At 59.1% G+C, this 10,000-nt stretch overlaps 1 protein-coding gene across 3 annotated transcripts in view; it reads right to left on the reverse strand.

The window, feature by feature from the left end:
- Window positions 1-6: 6 nt before the first annotated feature.
- Window positions 7-10,000, reverse strand: part of LOC142923322 (bromodomain and WD repeat-containing protein 3-like) — a 35,533-nt gene continuing 25,539 nt past the window's right edge. For all 3 annotated transcript variants that reach the window (XM_076064388.1, XM_076064386.1, XM_076064387.1), the window contains 6 exons: window positions 8,859-9,114; window positions 7,718-7,813; window positions 6,180-6,340; window positions 3,945-4,085; window positions 2,847-2,927; window positions 7-193 (listed from right to left, as the gene is read on the reverse strand). In XM_076064388.1, the coding sequence (XP_075920503.1) occupies window positions 77-193; window positions 2,847-2,927; window positions 3,945-4,085; window positions 6,180-6,340; window positions 7,718-7,813; window positions 8,859-9,114 (852 nt within the window). In that variant the 3' untranslated portion in view covers window positions 7-76. The remainder of the gene's footprint in view (window positions 194-2,846; window positions 2,928-3,944; window positions 4,086-6,179; window positions 6,341-7,717; window positions 7,814-8,858; window positions 9,115-10,000) is intronic.

Raw genomic sequence — 10,000 nt, forward strand, 5'->3', positions numbered from 1 at the left:
ACAGACACGTGGTTAGACAGACACGTGGTTAGACAGACACGTGGTTAGACACGTGGTTAGACACGTGGTTAGTATCTCACTGGAACGTGCAGTGCTGCTGGTCAGAGTCGATGCTGTAGGCCCAGAAGCAGACGCAGCCATCGGCAGCGGTGGAGGCCAGAAACCTCTCCCTGGACACGCACAGCGGAGAGAACTGGGGGGGGGGGGGGAGAGGGGGGGGGAGAGGGGGGGGTGAGGGGTGGGGGCGGGGTGAGTTTGGGGTGAGTTTGGGTGAGTTTGGGTGAGTTTGGGGTGAGTTTGGGGTGAGTTTGGGTGAGTTTGGGGTGAGTTTGGGGTGAGTTTGGGTGAGTTTGGGGTGAGTTTGGGGTGAGTTTGGGTGAGTTTGGGGTGAGTTTGGGTGAGTTTGGGTGAGTTTGGGGTGAGTTTGGGGTGAGTTTGGGGTGAGTTTGGGGTGAGTTTGGGGGTGAGTTTGGGGTGAGTTTGGGGTGAGTTTGGGTGAGTTTGGGGTGAGTTTGGGGTGAGTTTGGGGTGAGTTTGGGTGAGTTTGGGGTGAGTTTGGGGTGAGTTTGGGGTGAGTTTGGGGTGAGTTTGGGGTGAGTTTGGGGTGAGTTTGGATGAGTTTGGGGTGAGTTTGGGGTGAGTTTGGGGTGAGTTTGGGTGAGTTTGGGGTGGGTTTGGGGTGAGTTTGGGGTGAGTTTGGGGTGAGTTTGGGGTGAGTTTGGATGAGTTTGGGGTGAGTTTGGGGTGAGTTTGGGGTGAGTTTGGGTGAGTTTGGGGTGGGTTTGGGTGAGTTTGGGGTGAGTTTGGGGTGAGTTTGGGGTGAGTTTGGGGTGAGTTTGGGGTGAGTTTGGGGTGAGTTTGGGTGAGTTTGGGGTGAGTTTGGGGTGAGTTTGGGGTGAGTTTGGGGTGAGTTTGGGGTGAGTTTGGGGTGAGTTTGGATGAGTTTGGGGTGAGTTTGGGGTGAGTTTGGGGTGAGTTTGGGTGAGTTTGGGGTGAGTTTGGGGTGAGTTTGGGGGAGTTTGGGGTGGGTTTGGGGTGAGTTTGGGGTGAGTTTGGGGTGAGTTTGGGGTGAGTTTGGGGTGAGTTTGGGGGGTGAGTTTGGGGTGAGTTTGGGGTGAGTTTGGGTGAGTTTGGGGTGAGTTTGGGGTGAGTTTGGGGTGAGTGTGGGTGAGTTTGGGGTGAGTTTGGGGTGAGTTTGGGGTGAGTTTGGGGTGAGTTTGGGGTGAGTTTGGGGTGAGTTTGGATGAGTTTGGGGTGAGTTTGGGGTGAGTTTGGGGTGAGTTGGGTGAGTTGGGGGTGAGTTTGGGGTGAGTTTGGGGTGAGTTTTGGGGTGAGTTTGGGGTGAGTTTGGGGTGAGTTTGGGGTGAGTTTGGGGTGGGGGCGGGGTGAGTTTGGGGTGAGTTTGGGTGAGTTTGGGTGAGTTTGGGGTGAGTTTGGGTGAGTTTGGGTGAGTTTGGGGTGAGTTTGGGGTGAGTTTGGGGTGAGTTTGGGGTGAGTTTGGGTGAGTTTGGGTGAGTTTGGGGTGAGTTTGGGGTGAGTTTGGGGTGAGTTTGGGGTGAGTTTGGGGTGAGTTGGGGTGAGTTTTGGGTGAGTTTGGGTGAGTTTGGGTGAGTTTGGGGTGAGTTTGGGGTGAGTTTGGGGTGAGTTTGGGGTGAGTTTGGGGTGAGTTTGGGTGAGTTTGGGGTGAGTTTGGGGTGAGTTTGGGTGAGTTTGGGGTGAGTTTGGAGTGAGTTTGGGGTGAGTTTGGGGTGAGTTTGGGTGAGTTTGGGGTGAGTTTGGGGTGAGTTTGGGGTGAGGGGTGGGGAGGGGAGGGGAGGAGGGGGGGAGAGAAAGGGGAGTGACTTCTTGACCCCTAAGTGACCCCTGACCCCACCTAGAGGGAGGTGATTGACCCCGAGTGACCCCTTGACCCCCAGTGACCCCTTGACCCCCCCAGTGACCCGTTGACCCCCCGTGACCTCACCTGGAGGGAGGTGATTGACCCCAAGTGACCCCTTGACCCCCAGTGACCCCTTGACCCCCCCAGTGACCCGTTGATCCCCCCGTGACCCCTTGACCTCGCCTGGAGGGAGGTGATTGACCCCGAGTGACCCCTTGACCCCCAGTGACCCCTTGACCCCCCCAGTGACCCGTTGACCCCCCCGTGACCCCTTGACCTCACCTGGAGGGAGGTGATTGACCCTGAGTGACCCCTGGACCCCCCAATGACCCCTTGACCCCCCAGTGACCCCTTGACCCCCCCCATGACCCCTTGACATCACCTGGAGGGAGGTGATTGACCCCGAGTGACCCCTTGACCCCAGTGACCCCATGACCCCGTGACCTCACCTGTAGGGAGGTGATTGACCCCGAGTGACCCCTTGACCCCAGTGACCCCATGACCCCCGTGACCTCACCTGGAGGGAGGTGATTGACCCCGAGTGACCCCTTGACCCCCCCGTGACCTCACCTGGAGGGAGGTGATTGACCCCGAGTGACCCCTTGACCCCCCAGTGACCCCTTGACCACCCCGTGACCCCGTGACCTCACCTGGAGGGAGGTGATTGACCCCGAGTGACCCCTTGACCCCCCAGTGACCCCTTGACCACCCCGTGACCCCTGGCCTCACCTGGAGGGAGGTGATTGACCCCGAGTGACCCCTTGACCCCCCAGTGACCCCTTGACCCCCCCGTGACCCCTGACCTCACCTGGAGGGAGGTGATTGACCCTGAGTGACCCCTTGACCCCCCAGTGACCCCTTGACCCCCCCGTGACCCCTGACCTCACCTGGAGGGAGGTGATTGACCCTGAGTGACCCCTTGACCCCCCTCCATGACCCCTTGACCCCCCGTGACCCCTGACCTCACCTGGAGGGAGGTGATTGACCCTGAGTGACCCTGCAGGACAGCCACCGGAGCTCCGGACCGGAGGCACCAGACACGCACCACCTGTAACCACGGCAACCACGGCAACCACGGTGACCACGGTAACCACGGCAACCACGTTAACAACAACAACAACCACGGTGAGGTACTCACCACCCCACTCACCCCTCTCTCCTCACCACCCCCCTCACCACCCTCACCACCCTCCCCTCACCACCACTCTCCTCACCACCACCCCCCTCACCACCACTCTCCTCACCACCCACTCCCCCTCACCACCCTCTCCTCCTCACCCTCTCCCCCTCACCACCCTCTCCTCACCACCACTCTCCTCACCACCCTCTCCTCCTCACCACCCTCTCCTCACCACCCTCTCCTCACCACCCTCTCCTCACCACCCCCCTCTCTCTCTCCCTCACCACTCCCCTCACCACCCTCTCTCCTCACCCCCCCTCTCTCTCCCCTCACCACCACTCTCCTCATCACCCTCACCACCCTCACCACCACTCTCCTCACCACCTGCCCTTCTCTCTCCTCACCACTCTCCTCACCACCACCACTCTCCTCACCACTCTCCTCACCACCCACTCTCCTCACCACCCACTCCCCTCACCACTCTCACCACCCACCCCTCTCTCCCCTCACCCTCCCCTCACCACCACTCTCCTCACCACCACTCTCCTCCTCACCACTCCCCCTCCTCACCACCACTCTCCTCACCACCTGCCCTTCTCTCTCCTCACCACTCTCCTCACCACCACCACTCTCCTCACCACTCTCCTCACCACCACTCTCCTCCTCACCACTCCCCCTCCTCACCACCACTCTCCTCACCATCACTCTCCTCACCCCCCCCCTCTCTCCCCTCACCACCGTCTCCTCACCACCACTCCCCTCACCACCACTCTCCCCCTCCTCACCACCACTCTCCTCACCACCACTCTCCCCCTCCTCCTCACCCTCTCCTCACCACCACTCTCCTCTCTCTCCCCTCACCACCACTCTCCTCACCACCACTCCCCCTCCTCACCACCACCACCACTCTCTCCTCCTCCTCACCACCACCACCACCACCCTCACTTTGTCACAGCTGCCCGAGGCGAGGAGCGAGTTGTCGTGGCTGACGCTGAGATCTGAGATCTCAGCGGAGTGTCCACGCAGGGTGCAGAGAAGTCGACCGTCCTGGCTGGCCCACACCTTCACCAGGCAGTCATCGGAGCCCTGCTCACAACGGCGAGAGAGGTGGTGGGTGGGTGGGTGGGTGGGCGGGCGGGTGGGTGGGTGAGGGAGTGAGTGAGTGGGTGGGTGGGTGGGGGAGTGGGTGAGTGGGTGAGGGAGTGGGTGAGGGAGTGAGTGAGTGGGTGGGTAAGGGAGTGAGTGAGTGGGTGAGGGAGTGAGTGAGTGGGTGGGTGGGTGGGGGAGTGGGTGAGTGGGTGAGGGAGTGAGTGGGTGAGGGAGTCGGTGGGTAAGGGAGTGAGTGAGTGGGTGAGGGAGTGAGTGGGTGAGGGAGTGGGTGAGTGAGTGGGTGGGTGGGTGGGTGAGTGGGTGAGTGGGTGGGTGAGTGAGTCGTGAGTGAGTGGGTGGGTGAGTGAGTGAGTGGGTGATTGAGTGAGTGGGTGAGTGAGTGGGTGAGTGAGTGGGTGAGTGAGTGGGTGAGTGGTTGGGTGAGTGGGTAAGTGAGTGGGTGAGTGAGTGAGTGAGTGGGTGAGTGAGTGAGTGAGTGGGTGAGTGAGTGAGTGAGTGGGTGAGTGAGTGAGTGAGTTAATGGGTGGGTGAGCAGGTGAGTGAGTGGGTGAGTGAGTGGGTGGGTGAGTGGGTGAGGGAGTGGGTGAGTGGGTGGGTGGGGGAGTGGGTGGGTGGGTGAGGGAGTGAGTGGGTGAGGGAGTGGGTGGGTGAGTGGGTGAGTGGGTGGGTGGGTGGGTGAGTGAGGGAGTGAGTGAGTGGGTGAGGGAGTGAGTGGGTGAGGGAGTGGGTGAGTGAGTGCGTGAGTGGGTGAGGGAGTGGGTGGGTGGGTGGGTGAGTGAGTGAGTGAGTGGGTGAGTGAGTGGGTGGGTGAGTGGGTGAGTGGTTGGGTGAGTGGGTGAGTGGGTGGGTGAGTGAGTCGTGAGTAAGTGGGTGGATGAGTGAGTGAGTGGGTGATTGAGTGAGTGGGTGAGTGAGTGGGTGAGTGAGTGGGTGAGTGAGTGGGTGAGTGAGTGGGTGAGTGGTTGGGTGAGTGGGTAAGTGAGTGGGTGAGTGAGTGAGTGAGTGGGTGAGTGAGTGAGTGGGTGAGTGAGTGGGTGGGTGAGTGAGTGAGTGAGTTAATGGGTGGGTGAGCAGGTGAGTGAGTGGGTGAGTGAGTAGGTGGGTGAGTGAGTGGGTGAGTGAGTGAATGAGTGGGTGAGTGGGTGAGTGAGTGGGTGGGTGATTGGGTGAATGGTTGGGTGGGTGAGTAGGTGGGTGAGCGAGTGAGTGAGTGGTGGGTGAGTGGTTAGGCGACTGGGTGAGTGAGTGGTGAGTGTGTGAGTGGGTGAGTGGTTGGGTGGGTGAGTAGGTGGCTGAGTGAGTGAGTGGTGGGTGATTGAGTGAGTGGGTGAGTGAGTGGGTGAGTGAGTGGGTGAGTGAGTGGGTGAGTGAGTGGGTGAGTGGTTGGGTGAGTGGGTAAGTGAGTGGGTGAGTGAGTGAGTGAGTGGGTGAGTGAGTGAGTGAGTGGGTGAGTGAGTGGGTGGGTGAGTGAGTGAGTGAGTTAATGGGTGGGTGAGCAGGTGAGTGAGTGGGTGAGTGAGTAGGTGGGTGAGTGAGTGGGTGAGTGAGTGAATGAGTGGGTGAGTGGATGAGTGAGTGGGTGGGTGATTGGGTGAATGGTTGGGTGGGTGAGTAGGTGGGTGAGTGAGTGAGTGAGTGGTGGGTGAGTGGTTAGGCGACTGGGTGAGTGAGTGGTGAGTGTGTGAGTGGGTGAGTGGTTGGGTGGGTGAGTAGGTGGGTGAGTGAGTGAGTGGTGGGTGTGTGAGTGGGTGAGTTGTTGGGTGAGTGAGTGGTTAGGCGACTGGGTGAGTGAGTGGTGAGTGTGTGAGTGAGTGGGTGGGTGAGTGGGTGGGTGAGTGAGTGAGTGGGTGAGTGATTGAGTGAGTGGTTAGGCGACTGAGTGAGTGAGTGGGTGAGCAGGTGAGTGAGTGAGTGAGTGGTTAGGCGACTGGGTGAGTGAGTGGGTGAGCAGGTGAGTGAGTGGGTGAGTGAGTGTGTGAGTGAGTGAGTGAGTGGGTGAGTGGGTGAGTGGTGGGTGAGTGGTTAGGCGACTGGGTGAGTGAGTGGTGAGCGGGGTGGTGAGCACCTCACCGTGAACACACGTAGCCCCGTACGGTCATAGCAGACGCAGTAGACGGAGGAGAGGTGTCCCAGGATCCGTCGCTGAAGCTTCAGGCGGTGGTGGAGGGAGACGGGAGTCATGTGATCCTGCCTGGCCAATCCACACGCTCGCCTGGCCGCCAGGACCCGCACTGAGAGAGGGGAGGGAGACGTGGGGGTGGGTGGGTGAGTGGGTGGGTGGGTGAGTGAGTGAGTGGGTGAGTGGGTGAGTGAGTGGGTGAGTGAGTGGGTGAGTGAGTGGGTGAGTGAGTGGGTGAGTGGGTGAGTGGGTGGGTGAGTGGGTGAGTGAGTGGGTGAGTGAGTGGGTGGGTGGGTGAGTGAGTGAGTTAGTGAGTGAGTGAGTGGGTGAGTGAGTGGGTGAGTTAGTGAGTGGGTGAGTGGGTGAGTGAGTGGGTGGGTGAGTGGGTGGGTGAGTGGGTAAGTGGGTGAGTGAGTGAGTGAGTGTATGAGTGTATAAGTGACTGAGTGAGTGAGTGACTGAGACTTACCCAGGCTAGGAGTGCTCACGACTGAGCGAGTGATGAGTGAGTGAGTGTATAAGTGAGTGTGTAAGTGAGTGAGTGTATAAGTGAGTGTATAAGTGAGTGAGTGTATGAGTGGGTGGCTGAGTGGCTGAGTGAGTGAGTGACTGAGTGAGTGAGTGTATGAGTGAGTGCGTGTATGAGTGACTGAGTGAGTGAGTGACTGAATGAGTGAGTGTATGAGTGAGTGTATGAGTGAGTGTATGAGTGTATGAGTGAGTGTATGAGTGAGTCTGTGAGTGAGTGAGTGTGTAAGTGAGTGAGTGACTGAGTCTTACCCAGGCTAGGAGTGCTCACGACTGAGCGAGTGATGAGTGTATAAGCGAGTGTATGAGTGTATAAGTGAGAATATAAGTGAGTGTATGAGTGAGTGAGTGAGTGTATAAGTGAGTGTATAAGTGTATAAGTGAGTGTATAAGTGTATAAGTGAGTGTGTAATTGAGTGACTGAGTGAGTGTATAAGTGAGTGAGTGTATGAGTGGGTGGCTGAGTGGCTGAGTGAGTGAGTGACTGAGTGAGTGAGTGTATGAGTGAGTGTATGAGTGAGTGTATGAGTGAGTGTATGAGTGTATAAGTGAGTGTATAAGTGAGTGAGTGAGTGTATGAGTGAGTGTATGAGTGAGTGACTGAGTGAGTGAGTGACTATTACCCAGGCTAGGAGTGCTCATGACTGAGCGAGTGATGAGTGTGTAAGTGACTGAGTGAGTGAGTGACTGAGTGAGTGAGTGACTGAGTGAGTGAGTGACTGAGTGAGTGAGTGAGTGACTGAGTGAGTGAGTGTATGAGTGAGTGACTGAGGGAGTGTGTAAGTGAGTGAGTGACTGAGTGAGTGTGCGAGTGAGTGAGAGTATAAGTGAGTGTATAAGTGAGTGAGTGAGTGACTCTTACCCAGGCTAGGAGTGCTCACGACTGAGCGAGTGATGAGTGTGTAAGTGACTGAGTGAGTGAGTGACTGAGTGAGTGTATAAGTGAGTGAGTGACTCTTACCCAGGCTAGGAGTGCTCACGACTGAGCGAGTGATGAGCGGTCGACCTCTGTAGAGAGCAAACAGTTCTGAGCTCGTCCAGTGTGGAGCCACACAGCCTGTGGGGGAGGGGGAGAAGGTGAGTGGGTGGGTGAGTGGGTGGGTGGGTGGGTGAGTGGGTGGGTGAGTGGGTGGGTGGGTGGGTGAGTGGGTGGGTGGGTGGGTGAGTGGGTGGGTGAGTGGGAGATTGGCTGAGTGAGTATGTGAGTGAGTGGGTGAGTGAGTGAGTGGGTGAGTGGGTGGGTGAGTGGGTGAGTGAGTGGGTGAGTGAGTGGGTGAGTGAGTGGGTGAGTGGGTGAGTGAGTGGGTGAGTGGGTGAGTGAGTGAGTGGGTGAGTGAGTGGGTGAGTGGGTGGGTGGGTGGGTGAGTGGGTGAGTGGGTGGGTGGGTGGGTGAGTGGGTGAGGGAGTGGGTGAGTGAGTGGGTGAGTGAGTGGGTGGGTGAGTGAGTGAGTGGGTGGGTGGGTGAGTGGGTGAGTGAGTGGGTTAGTGGGTGGGTGGGCGAGTGGGTGGGTGAGTGGGTGGGTGAGTGGGTGGGTGGGTGAGTGGGTGGGTGAGTGGGTGAGTGGGTGGGTGAGTGGGTGGGTGGGTGAGTGGGTGGGTGGGTGGGTGAGTGGGTGAGTGAGTGGGTGAGTGGGTGAGTGAGTGGGTTAGTGGGTGGGTGGGTGAGTGGGTGAGTGAGTGGGTGAGTGAGTGAGTGGTTGAGTGGTTGAGTGGGTGAGTGAGTGGGTGAGTGAGTAAGTGGTTGAGTGGGTGAGTGAGTGGGTGAGTAGTTGAGTGAGTGAGTGGGTGGGTGGGTGGGTGAGTGAGTGGGTGAGTGAGTGGGTGGGTGAGTGGGTGAGTGAGTGAGTGAGTGGGTGAGTGAGTGAGTGAGTGGGTGGGTGGGTGAGAGAGTGGGTGGGTGAGTGAGTGGGTGGGTGAGTGAGTGCGTGGGTGAGTGGGTGGGTGAGTGGGTGGGTGAGTGAGTGGGTGAGTAGTTGAGTGAGTGGGTGAGTGAGTGGGTGGGTGAGTGGTTGAGTGGTTGAGTGGGTGAGTGAGTGGGTGAGTGAGTGGTTGAGTGGTTGAGTGGGTGGTTGAGTAGGTGAGTGGGTGGGTGAGTCGCTCACCGCGGGGCGAGCGGCTGAGCGGTTGAGCGAGGGGACGACTCCTCCTCAGCAGTGTCACCATCCCTCCTCCACCACCACCACCACCGCCACCACCGCCACCACCACCACCACCAACGTGGGTGGTGGTGGTGGTGGTGGTGGCGGTGGGAGGGACGAGGCGGAGGGGAGCGGTGGAGCTGGAGTCGTCCAACAGAGGAGCGACTCTCTCGCAGACGCGGAGCAGACGCAGTGGTGCCACGTGGGGGTGACTCTCCAGCTAGGGCGAGAGACACACGGGGGGAGAGAGAGGCGGTGGTGGACTACGTGGGGGTGACTCTCCAGCTAGGGCGAGAGACACACACGGAGGGAGAGAGGCAGTGGTGGACTACGTGGGGGTGACTCTCCAGCTAGGGCGAGAGACACACGGGGGGAGAGAGAGGCGGTGGTGGACTACGTGGGGGTGACTCTCCAGCTAGGGCGGGAGACACACGGGAGGAGAGAGAGGCGGTGGTGGACTACGTGGGGGTGACTCTCCAGCTAGTGTCTCTCTCTCTCCCCGTGTCTCTCTCCCCGTCTCTCTCCCCGTGTCTCTCTCTCCCAGTATCTCTCTCCCCGTGTCTCTCTCTCCGTGTCTCTCTCCCCGTGTCTGTCTCTCCGTGTCTCTCTCCCCGTGTCTCTCTCCCCGTGTCTCTCTCCGTGTCTCTCTCCCCGTGTCTCTCTCTCTCCCCGTGTCTCTCCCCCCGTGTCCCTCTCCCCGTCTCTCTCTCTCTCCCCGTGTCTCTCTCCCCGTGTCTCTCTCCCCGTGTCTCTCTGCCCGTGTCTCTCTCCCCGTGTCTCTCTCCCCCCGTGTCTCTCTCTCCCCGTGTCTCTCTCTCCCCGTGTCTCTCTCTCTCAGTGTCTCTCTCTCTCAGTGTCTCTCTCCCAGTGTCTCTCTCTCCCCGTGTCTCTCCCCCCGTGTCTCTCCACCCGTGTCTCTCTCTCCCCGTGTCTCTCTCTCGTGTCTCTCTCTTAGTGTCGCTCCCTTTCCGTGTCTCTCTCTCCGTGTCTCTCTCTCCGTGTCTCTCTCTCTCCCTGTGTCTCTCTCTCCCCGTGTCTCTCTCCCCGTGTCTCTCTCCCCGTGTCTCTCTCCCCGTGTCTCTCTCCCCGTCTCTCTCTCCCAGTGT

Source organism: Petromyzon marinus, unplaced genomic scaffold (assembly GCF_048934315.1).
Source record: "Petromyzon marinus isolate PM22_M1 ecotype Great Lakes invasive population unplaced genomic scaffold, UKy_Petmar_22M1.pri1.0 PM_Scaffold_417, whole genome shotgun sequence".
Classification (NCBI taxonomy): domain Eukaryota; kingdom Metazoa; phylum Chordata; class Hyperoartia; order Petromyzontiformes; family Petromyzontidae; genus Petromyzon; species Petromyzon marinus.